We start from the raw sequence: 20,828 nt of genomic DNA on the forward strand, positions 1-20,828 counted from the left end.
GACTTTCAAAACTACATACAAGTATTACTTTCATAAAAGTAAAAACTAAGCTAAAAAATCTCTTATTTTTTTTAGAAGATTTTATTTATTTATTCATGAGAGACACAGAGAGAGAGAGGCAGAGGCAGAGGCAGAGGGAGCAGCAGGCTCCTTGTGGGGAATCCGATGTGGGACTCAATCACAGGACCCCGGGATCATGGCCTGAGCTGAGGGCAGACACTCAACCACTGAGCCACCCAGGTGTCCCTAAGCTAAATATCTTTTAATTATAGTGTCTTCCCATGATTTCACTGAACAAAGGAAGTAAATATATTCCTTGCATGTTTCTCAGTCCTCCTAAAAGGAACTATAATGGAAAAGTAGAGAAAATTTTAATGTAGTTTCAAGTAAAATAAAGAAAAATCAGAAAATATTTTTGATGCTTGATCAATAGTTGACTGTCCTTTTGGCTCAAGTATTTAAAAAATTCTGTCAATTCATTTCTTTTCCTTCACTGGTATCAAGTATTTTGATCAGTAAAGCAGGAAAAACCTGGATCACATTAGCAGAAGTACAACTTAATAATAGATAACAATTTTGAAGTACTTACATGACAGGCACACTACCTTAAAATCATAACATATGTAATTTATAATTTATCAATGCATATATGTGTAATTTATACACATATACATGCATATAATTTATATCTATGAATAGTCCTATGGGTTATACACAATCATTATCTCTACCCAATGGATTGAAAACGTTAGACAGGAAGGGGTTAAGTGCATGAAGCCTGAGTGGCTCATTCAGTTAAGCATCTGACTCTTGATTTCAGCTCAGGTCATGATCTCAGGGTCCTGGGGTTGAGCCCCACGATGAGCCCCACACTGGGCTCTGTGCTCAGTACAGAGACTGTTTGTCCCCCTCTGCTACTCCCCTTACTCACACTCTCTCAAATAAATAAAATACTAAAAAACAAAAAAAGAGGTTAAGTGCTTTACCTGATGTCACACAGGTAATAGGTAGTGGGATATGAGTCCTGTGTGGTTTCTCAGAATAGAGAACTTCTTACTTTGGACACCATGAATTAAGAAAGGGATTAGAAATGGATTCTTTGCTATGTCATTTGTTTCTTCAATGTGAAAAAATACGTTTTCATCCTGTTATCTACTTAGACTATATTAAGACCCAAATCTAATGCTTCTATGGCTTGGTTCTCCATTGATACTCCCACTGATAACTCTGGCAGATGCTGAAGCATTCCAATATGTAACCATATATGTACTTTTCTTTATAATGAGCCAGAAGGTCTTGTAACAAATTTTCAAATTCAGATCAACAAAGGGCCTATCATCAGCTTTTAGAGAAGGCCATGTGCACTTAGGTTTTTCAAGAGATCATTTTCTCTTACATGGGTCACATCTTGTTTAGATAGCTTGCTTAATCCAGTCCTGAGGTGTCAGGAGACAGGAAAGATTACAGGATCATGCCCTCATCCACAGTCATCACTTCCTCTGTTTCCTGAGTTGGAGATTCATGTCCTCTTTTTCACCGTGGTCAAACTAACTCAAGCTTGGTTCTTTTGCTAAAATTGCCTTCATGGGTTCTAACGGGAGGCTTACTAGTAATTGAATCAACACTAAACCTCAATCTGTTGAGCGGTGAGTTACTCTGGTTTAATTGAAATTCCTACTTTACCAAGTATGCACTAGCATATTAGCAGCAAGTGCAGCATGATGTGGAGGTCATAAGAAAGAAACTGGAATGTTCTCCCTGGCTAGCTCCCCTGCACAGTTTGGTTTTGGCTTTGCAGAGAGAGGGTGATGAGAATGGAAGACAGGAGCCTCAGTGGAAAGGAAAAAAATTAAGGGAATGGTCCAGGAGTCTGTAACTATTTGGAAAGGAGAGGCCACCAAAGATCTGCCAAAGTACTGTTTCTCTTTGCTTTATCCACCTCTCAAACATTGTCAAGGGCCCTCTTGCAACCAGGAAAAGATAAGAGTGGTAGTGGTTTTAAATAGTGCTTTACTACTGAAGTACCTCAAATAGCTTGAAATCATCACCGATGGAAAGGCATTGTCTTATTCAGAATTGTTTAGTCTGGCAAAATGATGTGATACACTATGCTTCTGTGTACTCTTGTTTTTAATTTACTGTGCCAAGCACTCTTAATGAGAAGACAATGGTCTGAAGCTAAACAAACATGAGAACAAAAGTGTCAAAACAGATGTAGCCAGATTGCCATTGGTTATGGGCTGATCTGCAGATTTTCACTAGCTATCCTATGTATTATCTCAAAAAATATTATAATGTGATATTAAAATATCCGTAAACTTTTTTTCATGTCTAAATAGTCCTTCTGAGCTATTATAGCATTATCAAAAATATTTTACACAAAAACATTTGACACAATTCAAAACATTCATGATTTTTAAAAATCTCTAGGAAGAAAAGGGAACTGATAAAACAATAATCTGATAAAGCATATCCATAAACAAACAAACAAAAAACTAAAGTAGCCATCATACTTGATGGTGAAATATTTAAAGCTTTCCTTTGAGATCAGGAATGAGATAAGCATACCATCTATCATTACTTCTATTCAACAGTGTACTAGAAATCCTATAGAATGTAATAGGGAAGAAAAAAAATAAGGATTAGAAAAGAAAAAATAAAACTAATGACATGTTTATATATATATAAGCATTACAGTTAATAAGAGAATTTAGCAAAATTGTTGGATATAAGATCAACCACTATTAAAAATGAACTGTATTTTTATTAGCCAGCAACAAATAGAAAATGACATTTTAAAATGATTTTTACAATAGTATGAAAAACATCAAATACCTAGCATGGAAATTTAGCAAAATATGTATAAGACTGCTGTGATGAAGACTCAAAAATATTATTTAAGAAAAAGCATCTAAATAAATCAAGAGATACACCATGTTCATGGACTAGAATATTCAATATTGTAAAGTTGTCAATTTGCTCTATATTTATCTATAATTCAGAAAAAATCCAATAAAATACTAGCATTTTTGTGTAGAGAGTTAAAATACTGAGTCTAAAACGTATATGGAAATTCACAGAGCCAGGAATAGCCAAGGCAATCTTGAAGAGAAGAACAGCACTGGAAGATTTTACTACCAGATATTAAACCAATTATAAAACTACAGTAATTAAGACAATATATCAATTAGTGCAAAGAGAAAAATAGACCAATGCAACAGGAGAGCAAGTCAAGAATCAATCCCACATATATATAGTCACCTGGTTTATGGCCAAAATTTCACTGCAGTGTAATGGGGAAAGGATCACCTTGTCAGTAAATGAAGTGGGTCAACTAGATATCCATATGGAAAAAAGTGAATCAACCTCTACCTTAAAACATATACAAGAATCAGTTTCATACAGACTACAGATCTAAATGTGAAATATGAAACAAAATATTTTTTAAAATAAAAACTAGAATAACACTTCAACTTTGGAGTAGGCAAAGATTTCTTTGGCAGGATATAAAAAGCACTGATTATAAAAGAAAAATTAAATAACTTGGATGATATTTAAGATTTAAACTGATTATTAAGTAAATGAAAAAGTAACACACAGTGGGGGAGAGGATATCTGCAATACAGGTATTTGACAAAGCATGCTTTATTTTTATTATTATTTTTTTAAACAAAGTATGCTGCAGAACTTATATCTAAAGTACCCAATATAAAAATGGGCAAAAGACTTGAACAGGCAGTTCATGAAAAAAGAATAGCCAAATGGGTAATAAATATTTTTTTAAGTGCTTAACATTTTAGTTATCAGAGAAAGGGAAATAAAAATTACAGTGTGATACCACCATAAGCCCGCCAGCATGGCTAAAATGAAAAAGAAAACGTCAAGTACCAGAAAAGCTGTGGACTAAGTGGAACACTCAGACACTGTTGGGAGGAGTATACATGGTACAGCTGTGTTCAAAACTAACTGGTAGTACCTCTTAAAGCTGAACACATCCTATGGCTCACATACACATCTAACAGAAATGTGAACCCCTGTTCACTGAAAGACCTATATGAGAGTGTTCCTAGGTGTTCTATTTGCAATAATGAAAAATGCCTGGTTGCCCATCAATAGGGACAGATAAATACATTGTGATATATTCACATAATGAAATACAGTGATAAGAATGAAGAGTAAATGTGATTAACAAAGAGTGAGCAAAAGAATCCACATACAAAAGAGTAAACAATGTATCATTCTACTCATATAAAACCCCCAAACAGGCAAACTAATCCATGGGTTAGAAATTAGAACAGTCAGAGGGCTGGAAGGCTGGTATTGTTTTGTTTCCTTATCTCAGTGCGAATTACACTTTTGTTCATTTGTGAAAATGATTTACAGACTTTTGCCTATGCATTCTGTACTTCAATAAAAAGCTTAAACAGGAGAGATGGGTCCTGGGAGTGGGAGTGGACAGAAGGAAACATGCAGATCAACCACATAAGCCAAAAAAACAAAAAGAAAACCAAAAAAACCTTTCATTTGTGTTAAAAAGATTGTTACGGAATTTCTAGGGTATTTATTTAAGAATTTTTCTATTCAGGAGTTACAAAATAGTATTAAAATTAGTCTCAATAAACTACTTTCTAACTGACTTCATTGTGTAATAAAGGCTCAATACATAGTCAATTAAGGTCCTCAGGTCAGAGTAAACAGGGAAGGTAAAAATTTAGAGAGAGTACATTTTATCCTAACGAGTATTGAAAGTTATGTTTTTGCTTTATATCTGTCTGGCTTATATGTAAGGCATATTCTGCTTTACAAGAACTCTGTATTTTTTTTTTTTTTTAATGCAGGAAATCTTTTCCCAAATACTAATGCTTACATCAGGAATCCTATGTTTGCAAAGTTAACATGTTTGGATCAGTTGAGTTGTCTCTGGAAACATTCTATTTAAATGAAATAAAGTCAGTGGCTTAAATCCAAGCTACCAAATCTATGGTAATTATTTAAATCCTCTTTGTATCAACAATCTATTTCATAAACTTTTTCTTAAAAGAGTTATCATATTTTACTATAGCTTTCCTCTTCCAAAGCCCCTCCTTGTTTTACTTTTCTTTTCCTTTCTCAGTATCTTAATATCAGTACATGCTCAATCAGTAATATAAAACTCAAACCATCTCAAATCAAGATAACCAATTACCTAATACTATGTGCAAGGTATTTTTCAGGCCTCACAAGAAATGCATTATATAATGCAGTTATTGACCTTGAGAAGCTTACCAAGGTGAAAGACGTTTAATAACAGAAGGCAGCATAGAAACCAAACTAGTGATAGAGACATTAAGTGCTCTAGAAATGTAGCAGAAAAAGACAACATGTTCTGAAATAATCCAGGATAACTTCATAGTAGAGATGGGTTTTGAATTCTGAGAACCCTGTGGGATGATTAGGATTTGGATTATTATTATTTTTTTAAAATTTTTATTTATTTAGGATAGTCACACAGAGAAAGAGAGAGAGGCAGAGACATAGGCAGAGGGAGAAGCAGGCTCCATGCACTGGGAGCCCGACGTGGGATTCGATCCCGGGTCTCCAGGATCGCGCCCTGGGCCAAAGGCAGACGCTAAACCGCTGCGCCACCCAGGGATCCCGGATTTGGATTATTATTGATAAAGATATTCCAAGGAAAAGATATTTGTTTCTACTACCCAGCATGTATCTTATATTTTCTGAGTTTGATTAGGCCTAAATGACTATGATATCAAAATGATTAAATTTTGTGTTAGGACATATGCTTGCAAATTGGACTGATTTCTTAGTCAACTGGGTCAACTGTTTGGATCAACTGTTTCTATCTTGTAACTGGCTAGAGATGTGGTTATATCAGTGCCAAAGAGATTTCTTTGTAAATGGCAGAGATTTCTATGTAAATCTGACCACACTTATATCAAACTGACACATTTGGCTCTTATTTTAGACAATTAAGCAAACTTTCCCAGTCTACATAAATAGGTCTAAAATCAAAAATAAACTAAAATCAGAGTTTTAGGAAGTGTAAGACAACAGTAATGTCATATCCAACAATCTTACATTAAAAATATTCATCTGGTAATGCAAAGCCAAAAAAATAAGAATAATGAATGTTTTACTTTTTCCAAAAGAAGTGACTTAATTCAAAGAAGTAAGGTGAAAAAAACAAAAACAAAAAACAAACAAAATACAAAGAAGTTAGGTGAGCCATGGGGTTCACGTGTCTAGAACCTGTGAAGAATATTAGAACTGCTGTTCTGCTCCTGAGTTTTGCTACTGGCACTTTGCCAAAACAAGAAACTGAACCTGGGTTTCTTTTTTCTGCAACTGTGATTAATAATATGTATCTATCAGATAATATGTAAATATTCTGGAGAAAAAAAGCTAAGGAAATGATTGTAAGCAAGTAAGAAGTAAGACTTTATTAACTATAGTAATGGAAAACTTTTGATAGCATGGATAATGAAAATCTGTATTATCCCAAAGTTGTAACTTCCATTTTAGGGCTGAGAAGACAAAACTAACGTTTTTTGGACACATATTACACACCAGGCACTGTGCTAAGTCCAATATCATGATTGGATACTGGTTACTTAATCAAATAAGTTGCTTTTCTTAGCACTGCTAGAAAATAAGTCTCCTAAAAGTTCAAATGAATACTGAAAGTATGAAAAGGTAGGCAGACTTGCAAAAGAAGTCAGGCATTTGAATAACTCACAAACTGTGATATTCAAATTAACATTCAAATAATATTCAACTAATGATAATTCAAATCAATGGAGGGATATGATGCAAATAACTGCATAACAAGTAATTCAAAATATATTTGTACCTGGTTTTAGCATATATAATGTTGGGTTTTATTTCCAAGGTTGTTAGTTTCCTTTATTTTTTTGGGGGGGTGGAGTTTGAATATATTTCTTTTTTTTAATAAATTTATTTTTTATTGGTGTTCAATTTGCCAACATATAGCATAACATCCAGTGCTCATCCCGGCAAGTGGTTTGTCTATATCAGCATGGGTTTTACAATAATATGTTAGCATGTACACTAAACTTTTGTTTTTACTTATCTAACATATTCTAGTGCCTCACTTCAGGAGCTGGCAAGGTACAGCAGCAGATCAGCTTGGTATTAATAAGTCAACAATAATTGCTTATTACATACCTATTATATATTAGATACTTGTGGAATAAAGAAGAGAATAAAACATGCTCTTATCCTCAATTACTATGTAATTTGAATTAGGGGAATATATAAAACAGAAAATACCATCAGACAGTCTCTAAGTAAGGGCTAAATAGTGTGATATAGACCAATACAAAAGAGAGGATTTTATTTTTTCATTTTAACAAGTATTAATGATCCTGGTCGTTTACCAAACATGTCCTAGGCATTTGGGACATACCAGTCAGTGACCAAACTAGACAAAGCCCCCTATGTCTTTATGGGGTTCATATGCTAGTGTGAGAAAGTGGACAATAAACAATAAATACAATAAATGAGTAAATGATACAGTACGTTAAAGGATAATGAATACTTTAGAAAAAAGAATATGAAGCAGGGAGAGGGAAAGGGCAGTGAAGAGGGCAGATAATTCAACAACAGAGGGGTAGAGGCAGTCCTTACTACAAGTGAGATCTTAGCCAAGATTAGAAAGAGCTGATGAGAAGATGTCAGAGGATGAGGGCTCAAGGAAGGAACAAGAACTAGAGCAAATGCACTAAGGCAGGAGCATGCCTGGAATGTGGAAAGAACAGCAAGGAGGCCAATGTGGCTGGAGCTGATTGAGGAAAGGACAGACAGGTTGACCAGGGTCGGGTGGGGGTCTGGGGCAGACTGGGCTTTTATCCTAAGTGAAGTGAGGAGTTGCAGTTGGTTGTAAGCTGAGTGACGGATCTGACTTACATTTTAACATGATCCCTCTGCATCATGGGCTGAGACTAAGCAGTTGGGAGGTGAGGGTAGAGGCAGGACAACCCATCAAAGAGTGGGATAGCAACTCAGGCAAGAGATAATGGCTTGGATTAGAGTGCTGGCAGTGGAATGGGGAAAGGAGATATATTCTGAACATATTTCCAGTGTAGAGTAGCAATTAATAGTAATGTATTAAGAGGAGGTTTCATGGCACAGAGGTTACTTGAACCTGACCTTGAAGGATAGGATAGGGAGGATTTGAAAAGGTTGAAGAATTAGGAAAGGCATTCCAGGATGTAGTAGGCTTGGAGGCAAGAGTGAGTCTGGCTTATTCTTGGGACAATGTGATTAGTCCAAGTAAAGCAAGGCAGACTAATCACTGGAGTGTGGAGAGAAATAAAATACACAAAGTGGAAACAGATTATACAGAGCTTTGAAAGCTAGGCAGAGGTGTTTAGACATCACAATGTTCAGTATGGTGCACTACTTCACATATTAGAAGGCTGATAGGCTTTGAGGACCACTTATCTTGAAGATTACACTGGATGGCTGAAAGTTCCTCACTTAGAAAGTCAGCTAAAAGGCTGTACAGGAATCCCAGCATGAGGTAATAAGGGATGATACACATGTAGATAATTAACAGTTGACTTTTATTTTTTTTTATTTTTTATTTATTTTTAATTTTTTTATTTATTATGATAGTCTCACAGAGAGAGAGAGAGAGAGGCAGAGACACAGGCAGAGGGAGAAGCAGGCTCCATGCACCGGGAGCCCGATGTGGGACTCGATCCCGTGTCTCCAGGATCGCGCCCTGGGCCAAAGGCAGGCGCCAAACCGCTGTGCCACTCAGGGATCCCTGACTGTTTTAAATTTACTTTATAATGCAAACCATTCACCACTTGTGGGAACTTCAATCTTGGGTTGGCAAATCTCTTACCTGATAAAAATTACATGGGTCTAAAAAACTGTGTACTCAAATAGCCACACGATCTTAATTCTGAGGTTACTGGGGTTGGATAGCAGCTGCTATCAGCTGCATATGTAATTCCTGTGTCTCTAAATTAGTTACAGGTTCAAACGGCATCTACAAAAAAAGAGTAATCTAGTAGAGGTTTACAGAAACTTAGTTCCATTTAAATGAGTCTGATTCACTATCACATATATTTTTGCAAATATTCCACACTAGTAGATGGATATGAGGCATTTACTGGAAAACTTTCTTACACCTAACTGAAGGGTGTCCAAATGAAGCTAAAATAACAGAACCCATGTCAGTTCTCTTGACCTAACACAATGAAGAAACTGACTCTGCTAAGATTGCCTCTGGTGCAAAGAACATGTACTTTATAAGGAGCTATGATGATTTTAGAGTTTCCTAAGGGTTACCTTATTCAAGTTATAGGTGAGCATGTTGACAAAGATAGTGACCTATGACAAACTCTGACAGAGCCACAAAAATAGTTTCCATCTGATGTTCCATGTTTAACACTGTGATGGACAGTTTTCACTTATTTATTTTTTCGAAAGATTTTATTTATTTATTCATGAGAGACAGAAAGAGAGAGAGAGAGAGAGAGAGGCAGAGACACAGGCAGAGGGAGAAGCAGGCTCCATGCAGGGAGCCTGATGAGGGACTCAATCCTGGAACTCCAGGATCATGGCCTGAGCTGAAGGCAGATGCTCAACTGCTGAGCCACCCAGGTGCCCCGATGAATAGTTTAAATGGCTAGCTGCTGTCAGGTAGCTTTTAAGACAAGTTGTATTCCTTAGGGATGCCAGGGGAAAATTAAAAAAAATTTTTTAATACTGTTTTTTCTTATAAGCATCTAATATACATGATATTTGTTTTTAGTGTTTCCTAAAATTCATAATTTGGGGGGAAGCACAAGAGAAATGACAGTTTTGGGAAACATGGGAAATTCTCAGAGTCTAGAACTCTACCAAATCTACTAAGTCCTGCTGATCATAAAAGATATATGAATAGTTAAATCAGAGAAATAAATGATAAAATAGAGCCATGCTAAAGAAAAATATTAATACAGACAAGAGTAAAATCCTAGAAAAAAGTCCAGAATTATTAATGTGAGACTATGAAATTCAGAGCTGTGTCAATGACCAAAATCTTCATCATAAAGAATATTATAATCTAAGATAGTTTTTCAATGTCTTAGAGAAGAAACCATGTAATTGTTGCTTTCATTTAGGGCCAAAGAATGATTTCAACTTTTGGAAATTCAATCTTTTTTGAAACAAATGTTTAACAAAAGGGGAGGTAATTCCCCCATTAAGAAAAAACCAGACAAGGGGACGCCTGGGTGGCTCAGCGGTTAAGCATCTGCCTTCAGCTCAGGGAGTGATCCTGGAGTCCCAGGATCGAGTCCCAGGATCGAGTCCCGGGATTGAGTGCCAGGATTGAGTTCTGGGATCAAGCTCTGCATCAGGCTCCCTGCATGGAGCCTGCTTCTCCCTCTACTTGTGTCTCTGCCTCTCTCTGTGTCTCTCATGAATAAATAAATAAAATCTTTCAAAAAATCAGACAGAAAGATACTTTCTCCAAATATGATTATTTCCTCATCAAAACATTCATAGGAGCATATGCAGAAGCCCCATCTCACTCAAAAAGTGCCACTTATTTTGACGCACAAAGAATTCTGCACCTTTCCTGCCATATATTCTCTTTAAAATGTTTCCAATTTAGGACAGTATATGTCTTCTTTTCCATCTATAAGTAATTAATATTAGAAGATCAAAACAATACAGTCTATATAGGATTCAGATGTGCTTTCGCAAATATTGTGTCATTTAATCCTTGCAATAACCCTGTATATCTGTTATTATATGTGGAAACAGAGGGAAGAGAGGATAAATGACTTATTCAGATTTACGTGGAACGTACATGGCCAAAGCAAGACTGTTAAGTTACATTCCTTGATACTACACGGGTCCCTTAAAACCTCTAGAAAGATGAAAACTTTGGTCAATTATTTAAATGCTTCCAAATATATAGTTGCCTGGAGTTACAGAGACACAGTTTAAGTATCCCTCAATAAAAATGGCAGGCAATCACTCACTCACTCCTATCTCTGGAGAGGCGCTTGTTTCAAAGGATTGTCTATTGCAGCATTTATCATGTCTCCAAGGCATATTTCCATTGCTCAATCAGCTCCAAAGGACAAGCATGTCATCATCTTTCAATGCTCTGGTGCAACACTTTAAAATTATAGAATTCACACAGGACTAAGTCTGGCACTAAAAGCAGGAGGCATATTCAGCTTCAGTTTGTGGAAGCTTCCCTTCAGTCTTGCCAATTTTTACTAGTGGAAATGGTTTCAGAGCCAGAATGGGGTTACTTGGGGTTACTTGAGAAGCTCATGATGAAAATAGGGGAATAAGATAAAGGCAGGAGGTCACTGCGATAATGGAGCCCAGGAAAAGCACAGAAGTCCTCTTTGGGCATAGTGGCTACATAAATTTTTGAATCTCATGAATATGACCAATATGGCTTGGACATCTGGATCATTCACACTCAACAAGCCACTTTTACTTCAAAGTAGCACCGAGCTACTTGCAACAACCCCCAATCCCACCTTGTCTAAAGAAGAAGGAGCACCTAAATTAATTACTGTATTAAAGCCAAGTACCTAAACTCTACAGTGTTTCATCTCTGATAGGCTCAAAGAGCAAATGACGATTATGTCTAAATTCTTTTTTTAAAGATTTTATTTATTTATTTGACAGAGAGAGAGAACAAGCAGGGGGAGCAGCAGAGGGAGAGGAAGAAGCAGGCTCCCCACTGAGCAGGGAACCCGAGGTGGGGCTCCATCCCAGGACCCTGGGACCATGACCTGAGCCAAAGACAGACACTTAACTGAGTCACTCAGGCCCCCCTATATGTCTAAATGCAATTGAAGTTAACAATCATAGGTGTTTGGCCTTTAGGAATAACATTTTCAACAGAAAAACAACATGAATAAGAAGTAATCAGAGACCATATAAACAAAAGTTAAATAATTGGCACAATATGTCATTTCTTAATTGCTATTAATTTTATTCTGTACTAATTAAGAAGAAAAGTACTGAGTTATTCCTTTGAAGGGGATTTGAGACTCAAAACAATTAGGCCCTGGGCAAATCCAAGACATAAATATATAGAGATCAGTACAGAATGAAAACTAACTGGAATCACATAACTATCTCTTACCATAAACAGTATTTTTCCTCAGTTAACCTAAAATATTTATTGCACTACATTCTGAACACATTTTTTGCAAACAGACAAAATTATCAAATTTTGACTCAAGGACTATTTCACATCTATCCTGATATCAGCAGGCTAAACTAATAACTGGAGAAAGATAGCAATAATTTCTATGGCTTTTAGAAACAAAGAATAACATATTTTTATATAATATAATGAAACCAAACTCATATTTAAGAGGCTCAGGTGACAGATATATATATTGAATCAAATCACCCTAAGAGAATGAAATAGTATTTCAGGAAATATTTTTTCTTAATTTTTAAACAGCCAAGTGTTTAAGCAAAAAACAAGTGATTAGTATGTTTAAACTTCAGGCTTCCAGAAAAATTAACACATTGAAATGTAAAGGCATTCATTTCAACAATGAAGTGACTTAACTGTAACACTTCAGCACTTATTTTATAAAACACAAATCACACTAGTTAACACAATCTATTTTTACATAGTATCTATGAGAAAAAATAACCAGAAATATAGAAATAAATATGAAACAGTACAAAACAGAAGAAGCTGTGCTAAGAAACTCCAGTAGAAGGAGCTGTAGAAATGAAGAACTTATATTTTGCAATGGTCAAGAAAGGAATTTTGAAAAATGAGGTATCTGCTTGAATCTTATATATTTGAGTGCAAGTAATAGCTAATCATTTACTTAGTATGCAATAGGCATTTAGGGATGTTATTTTCTTTGTGTGTAAAATGAAATGCTTGGAATAGACATTCTCCGAGGCCCCACAATCTATTTATTCTATAATGCATTAGGCACCATGCTAGGTATCCTAAGAAATCTAAAGAAGATTATAAGCTGGTTTTACACTCAGTGTACACTTCTCTGGAAAGATAACATGTACAAATATCTAGATTTCAAAGTAGAACAAAAACATGTTGAGAGAGCTTTAAGAGGAATAAAAATGCTGTGGGAGGGATAAAAGCCGCCTGAGAGATATGTACCATAAGACTATAAAACGGGAAAAGGGACACTCCCCCCACCCCAGGTATTCTAAAAAGACCTTAAGTATATTTAGGAAAATATATAGGGACACCTGGGTGGCTCAGCAATTGGGCATCTGCCTTTCTCTCAGGGCATGATCCCGGAGTCCTGGGATCGAGTCCCACATCAGGCTCCCCACAGGGAGCCTGCTTCTCCCTCTGCCTGTGTCTCTGCCTCTCTCTCTCTGTCTCTCATGAATAAATAAATTATTTTTTTAAAAAGGAAAATATATAAAACTAGAAAATAAAAATGAATAGGATCTTTAAAAATATAAACATACCTTTAATGCTTAAAATTCAGGAAATGGGAGCTATGCATAGAGATAAATATGGATTAGCTTAGGCTTCTTTTTCAAAGCTCTGATGCTTATAAGTGAACACAAACACAGCAAAGTAGACATTAAAATAGTGGCCTAGACACAACTCATACTAGAATGTAACTTGGAAAACAAACGACAAGAGCAATTTTACCATTCTATAAATGCCCAAAGTAACCCAAGAGCCGTATCTGGAGTTGACTTTACCTTGTGAAGTGCTTGCAGACAGTGTATCAGCAAAGGAGTCGCTTTCTGGGTCAATGAGAGAATCTCCCAGAGTTTCACCCATAACAGCATGGAAGAGGGATTTTCTGTAATTCACACTGATATTTTGTCTATTTCTTGCAAAAGACCAATCCATTAAAAGAAAAAGACTTGCAGTAGTAGAACTTGTGAACACAACCAATGAGTTAAGACATCAGTTTCCAAATATTTGGGAGAGGTGGGAATAAATCCACAAAGGACTAGGCCTGAATTGGCTGGTACTGTCCTGTTAGAGAGCCAGCTGTGACAAATGTTGTGTCATGATGTTGCTCACTGCTTTGGCAAGACTTGGTACATTACAAGGAAAACATTGCCACACTGTCTCGCCAGTGACCCACATGTTCTGTGTCTTGTGAGGGGTGTGAGTTGTACAGTATTTAGAGCTATCGGAGCAAAGAGATTGTTCAATTTTCAATTGTTTCTTAAACTTTACATCTCTGGGTTATGAAGTACCAGATAAACTTACTTCAACAACATTTTTTTGTAGCTGCCCATCCCTGGTTGAATCTCTAAACTGTTATTATCTGAAGAAAACTATTTAATTAAAACATGTACTTGTATTTTAAAGTTTGGCATCAGCATGCTGCTGAAATGTTATTTTCTGAGGCATTTGTTTGCCAACTTTAGAAAGGCCAAAATGATACTAACAAATTCTATAAAATTAAGTAGTTGAGAGATATAGTTTAGATGTCGTGTATCAGGGTTTGCTTTTTTAGTCACTTGATTATTAAGTTTATCCATCACTAGGCAAAGGCAGTACTGCTGTACCCATGTCTGAACATAGCAGATGTTTAAATGATAAATGCCATGTCATAATGAAAAAAAGTGGAGTTCTCTCTGAGAAGAATAATGTATTAGCCAAAAAAAAAAAAAAAAAAAAATTGACTCACACTGATAGGTTGGCGAGGAACTGTGGTCAGTTTTGTAATCAGGAGAAAGCTGGCTTCTTGCTCAAGTCCTTTGCCCTTTTTGGCAAGGAGAAACACAAGCCGTGCCAAACTTCAGCATGGAAGCAGGTCCCCACTTGTCACATAAGTGGCCTGATAGAATTGCAGTGACTTGTGGATGTAATAAAGATGCCCCCACTTAGGGCGATATACCAGATGGCAGTAATTCCCTTCAACTTAACCCAGTATTCTCCAAGTGGAATAAGTCTATCTATTTAATCTACATTGAGTAGCTAACTGGTCATCCTGCAGGGGAACTAACAAAAGTTTCCCTGTTAATCACACAGCAACAGCCTGGTGGGGAAAATGCTCACAGGGTCTCAACAGCACAGAATAAAGTGGAGAACTGGGCATTGATATTGCTTAAAAGCCTTTGAAAACCAAGAAACTTTTACTAAGGTAGTTCAAGTTAAAGCAAGCTCCTTGACAGTCCAAATGACTGAGGTAATTATAGGTGTGTAGAACTAGGTTATTCAGCTTGAATTGTCAATAAAGGAGTTTCTCCTTCCCTCTCAATGCTGAGAAATTTCCTTGTATTACAGACACAATCATAATATTTAAAAGTGTGACTAGTCCAACATTTTTGGTTCAATATATGATAGATGAAAATCAATTGTAGAAGTCAAGGATAATTTCCTTCTTGTTAGTAAAACATAACAAAAATTTAAACCCCATTCTGCTACAGATACTCTTCCTCAATGTCCTAAGATGTGCTTGAGTTTGGAAAGCAAATTTTAGCTTTCTTCTTATGAAATGGCAGTTTCTCACTCGATTCCCTATCCTCTCTCCAATCTTGTACTCAGATCCCAATGTCTCTCCAATTAAAAAAAAAAAAAAAAGAACAAGTTTATTAAAATGTTAAAATTATGCCAGAGTTATAAAAAGGATAAAACAGGCAGAAGGATATCATCTTAGAGTGAAACTCTTTAAAAAAAAAAAAAACGATTTTATTTATTTATTCATGAGAGACACACAGAGAGAGGCAGAGACACAGGCAGAGGGAGAAGCAGGCTCCCTCTGGGGATCTCACTCGATCCCAGGACGCTGGGATCATGACCTGAGTCAAAGGCAGACATTCAACCACAGCCACTCGGGCATCCCTAAGTGAAACTCTTGATAAAAATCTAACACTCTGTTAATAAGATAAGAAAATAAGGCCCCCAAATGACAGTAAATTCTTCAGGTTAAATAGGTAGGTAGTGACAGTGCTGGAACTAGAATCCAGGTTTTTAGCTATCTAATTCCCAGGCCAGCTTAGTTATTGGTCTTCATCAACTTCTACTCTTAGAAGTGTCTGAATTACTGGGGCGCCTGGGTGGCTCAGTGGTTGAGCGTCTGCCTTCAGCTCAGGGCGTGATCCTGGGATCGAGTCCCATGTCGGGCTCCCTGCATGGAGCCTGCTTCTCCCTCTGCCTGTGTCTCTGCCTCTCTCTCTGTCTATCTCTCATGAATAAATAAAATCTTTTTTAAAAAGTGTCTAAATTACCTCTTTTAATAAATCAGTCACCGCAGGGAGAGAGTATAGGCTGTTAAGAGGAAAGTATGTTAACTCTTTCAAGGAGTATCAGTCAATAACTGTGTTATTTATTTTTCAATACTCGTGGATATGTAGTTGGTGTGGGGAGTTTCTCAATGACTTTTTTTTTTCTCTCATTCCTACATTTCTTCAATGATGATGTAGCTCATTCATACCACAAAATTCTATCTGGGGATCTCAGTTTAGTTTCTGAGGCCAATGGCTTTAACCTGGTCCTCCAGTTGTACAGTGGTATCTTTTACTATTTGGACAATACACAGATCCATTCTTTCCAACTATTATCAACGGGACTAATTTCTGGATTCCTCATTTACTGTTACTTCTATTCTCTTTTTCCTCCCCACTCAGACACCATTCAACTTGTCCATCTACTGTTGTAGCTATACCTTCCAACCTCCTAACAGTTCTCACACTGTGCTTTAAATATTCAAATATAAAATTATTTTTAAGAGCTAATTATTCCCTAACATCTGAATCTAATGGCATCTAGTCTTACAGCACATACCACATTCTGTCCTCCCTTCTCCCCTTGGACTGTATTATTTGAGAGTGACAACCTGTCTTGTTCACTGTATTTCACTCATTTATTTGTTCAACAAATATTTATTGGCAAAAAATCAGAATATATTGGCAGGCCTTGAGTTAGGTGCTGGTTTGATGAACAAGATGGATGTGTTCTTATCTTGTGGATTTCAAAAATAGTCAATAAGCAAAAATTACAATTTTTATCAACAAGTTTTATCAACATGTGGATTGCAGGGTAAGTAAATGTTATTTAAACTCTTGACAGGATATCAAGCAATATAGAAAACATCCCAAGTTACTAACAAAACACAATGTGGATTTTGAATCATATTTTTAATGTTAGTAACATTTATTAACTTTTTAAGATTTATTTGAGAGAGAAAGAGTGTGTGAGAGGGGGTAGGGGGAGGGGCAGAGGAAGAGAATCTCAAGCAGACTCCCTGCTGTGTGGCTTGGGGGGGCGTGCGGGGGGGGGGGGAGTTCAATCCTATGACCCTGAGATCAAGACTTGAGCCAAAACCAAGAGTCTGATGCTTAATTGACTGAGCCACCCAGGCACCCCAGTAACTATATTTTAATATTTTGTATCATACTGTAGCACCAGGTCATTTGAGAAATAACTTGTTCATATGGACAAAAATAAACTGAGCCAATCTCATTTGTATCTAAGTAGGAATCTGCTTTGCTCTGAGATACTGAAAAGACTTACTCTATCCATGTTTTCCTCAAATATTTATCAAATACCTCCTGAGTGCCAGATATTGTTCTAGGTATAGGAGATAAAATTCATTAATAATCCTAAGTTCTTATCCTCAGTAAGTTCAAATTTATTTATCAAAACTATCCAAATATACCTAAAAGAGTGATCTTTAGCTCACTTAACTTTGAAGGTCAATTAGCACACACTGACATCAGAAATAATATATATGCTTAAATATAGTCATTCCTATCACTGGACAGTATATGATCACCAGAAAATTATGAGAGTTTTGACATGCATGTGAGTATTTCTATCTTCAAGGCCTTAACGATTCCACAATGTCCTACTCTTCATAATACCAAAATCTAAAGAGTATTATAATAAGATGCATAAAAGAGCATGCTGGTAAATGGGACTGTAATGTAAGATGTTGGAGCTGTAGACCATGTCTAGATGTTTTACACACCAACTGCATTTCAGTGCTTCGCATCTGAAGGGTACCTCTACAAAGAAGTCTATGGCCTTCCACCCCACCAAGAACCCCCTTTGAAGGCTAGTCCTTGCTAATTCAGCAGAGTGAGGAGCAATGGTAGAAGACCACCTTCGTTATGCACTTGCACAAAAGCTAACTCAACCTCTCCTATTGAGGGATACAGTGTTTTGTGTGATACAGAGGTTGGGAGGTCATCTCCTCTTGGACTCTGGGGATACAGGGGTATGGATGTGATGGTAGGTAGAGTAGACATGAACAGCAAGAGGAAGAATGAGGACAATTAGGAATGGTTGTATAGTGAGAAGGCCGAAAGACTGACTTAATTCTGTCCTTGTTTATGACACTTGAAAAAAAATGTAGTTTGGTATTTGAGAAGGCTATGTATCAGTATTTGGTCTTCAGTATTATTTATGATTCCTGTCTTAAGCCAAGAGAATCTGAATATTAGACAGAAAACTCCCAAAATTTTAGTACACTTAGGAGAAGGCAACTGGACACGGACATTTTATGTCCATGATGAACTGGACATAATAGCAACTGTGCATGATTTAGTAACAAGAGAATGTCTAAAAATCCATGGTTAATGAAAACATGGTATTATATATGGATAAGGTTGTTTAATGCATTATTCAGTGTTGAGAACAATTTATATCCAATATCTTCATAAAATAGAATCTTAAGTATTTTTTGTGTTGTGTTATTCTTGGAAGCTGTAGGGTTAAATTTGGATTTTATTCTCTAGAGTAAAACTGAATCTTTAAAACTGCTTTAATTGCTTTCTTTTTCTTTTATGTAATATAAGCTGTGCTAGTATTGGTATAAAAGTGTATACGGAAAAAAATAAAAATAAAAGTGTATACGGTATTTTTTTTCTTTTGCTATAACCCCATTTTAAAAGCCGCTTCACTTAATGCTTCGAGTGCTATGAATATTTATGCTGGCCCCAAAGGTTGGGTACTTCTTGGAAGAACAAGACCTAACACCTGTTCATATTTCTAGAGCCTAGCACAGTGTCCCTAGTTGGCATAAAACACATGTTTATTGTTTCTGTTTATGTTGAGAATTTGAAAGAACAGCTGCGTGCACATCTGTCTTACACGGATCATTCAAGGAAGAGTTAGAGACCAATGAACTGCCAAAAACATCGGTTTTCTTCTTTTCCAACAAGACATTTCCCTGTCATACTCCAGAAGACACCAGATAATTGCGAACAAGCAGAATGACTATCTAAGCTCACTGCTCCCCCTACCCAGAATAGGTGCCTTTTCCTACCAATTAAAGTGGGCTCAGAACTTAATTTTCTAGCTGTGGTTGCATCAATCCAGGGTTTCTTCACAGCCACAGAGGACACAACATGGAATCAATGATGTTCCAACGGGACACATGCCTAAGAGAGGAACAAATAATCCTGTATCCTAAGATGTAAATTCCACTGTGACCATCACAGCAAGCCGGATCCTCCCATGGAAAGAAACAAAGAAAGGCTGCTCTTGAGAACATCTGTGCTATTACTATTTTTTTAAAGGTGAAGTCTATTCTTCTTTAATCAAAAACTCTAATTTGGTTCAGATTTTCAAAAAAGTAACATTTTCTATATAGAATTAATATTTTAAACTAATACGTCATTTTGATTTCAAGGGAAAACCAATGAAAAAATTCCTTTTCTTTTCCCCCTTCAAAAGTTAACTTGCCAGTAATACCTGAAAAAGAGCCTAACCTGTCTAACCACTTTCTAGGGATCAATTAAACACTTTTCAAATTACTGTACCTTTGAACCAAAACATCCCACCTAAAGTATGTCAACTTGTCTTTGCCTATAATATCTGAAGTTCTCCAGTAATGTAGTTTCTAGCATAACAAAATACCATGGGTTGTATTATCAATTGACCTGTATTTATGTTATGTAAAGTACTAAGCCTCTAAAAAGTATCTTCTTCCCCTGTTCAGATTTTAACAATTAATTTTTCAGATCAGTTATATGGAGATTCTCTAGGTAACATATCTTCTCACTGGTGAACCACACTAGAATTCCACAAACATCCTAAAGCAAGCTCAGAGCCACAATGCTATATACAAATTTAGTTTGCATAAAACAATTTACCAATTTCGCAACTATACCAAAGGAAATATATGGATATTGAGATCACAGACTCATAAAAACTTAATACCAGGGAGATTAATACATTCAAACTCTTAATTTTTCACATAAGTAAAATGAGTTCCAGAAAAATCAAATGATTTGCCCAAGGTATTACCAGATAATTAGGAACAGAAGAAATCACCTTTCTTCATTCCCAGTCCAAAGCTCCAAACTATGTATGCTCTGTCATAAAAATGACGCAATAAAATGTTCAAATAATTTGTCCGATCCATTATCCTCAATGCTAATAATTATGTTAGAAGTCTATCAGGATGAAAGCATTTGTACTATGATACGATTCACTTAATGTGCATGAATCACCAATGAGAATGCCATAGTTCATCACAGAGTTTAGAGACTTTGCTTTCTACAAAGTATTCAATGGCAACGTGGTAAATAAAATACAGTAATATTTAAGCAATCAATTCCGGAATTCATTTTGCTGACAAATGTCCTTTTGCCTCATTCATACACTCTTCAAGAGTCATCCTAGCATTCTGGAATTCTTCTGATAAAACAGCTGTCTTTTCTACTGACAGAGTTCTTCGTTCTTATGAAAATAATGAGATTACTATGTAAAAACTTTCACTTTGAGGTAACAGTACTCTAATTAAAAAAAATACGTTGGAGCTGTATGGTTATTTTTAACTTCACTTGAATTTCACAATGCCAGTGGGAGGTTATTCAAAGCAAAATAAGAAAACAATAGCAAGTACTGAATAGGG

The 20,828-nt window shown here is 36.2% G+C and overlaps 1 protein-coding gene across 7 annotated transcripts in view; it reads right to left on the reverse strand.

Annotated features, from left to right (window-relative positions):
- Nucleotides 1–20,828, reverse strand: part of PPARG (peroxisome proliferator activated receptor gamma) — a 130,956-nt gene that overhangs the window by 59,385 nt on the left and 50,743 nt on the right. Inside the window, exon 1 of one of the 7 annotated variants that reach the window (XM_072785086.1) lies at nucleotides 13,705–13,892. The exons of the other annotated variants lie outside the window; for them this stretch is intronic. Coding sequence (XP_072641187.1) covers nucleotides 13,705–13,858 — 154 coding nt within the window. The 5' untranslated portion in view covers nucleotides 13,859–13,892. Of the gene's footprint in view, nucleotides 1–13,704; nucleotides 13,893–20,828 lie in introns of those variants that run through there. 7 annotated transcript variants of the gene reach the window in all.

This window comes from Canis lupus, chromosome 19 (genome assembly GCF_048164855.1).
Source record: "Canis lupus baileyi chromosome 19, mCanLup2.hap1, whole genome shotgun sequence".
Classification (NCBI taxonomy): Eukaryota; Metazoa; Chordata; class Mammalia; order Carnivora; family Canidae; genus Canis; species Canis lupus.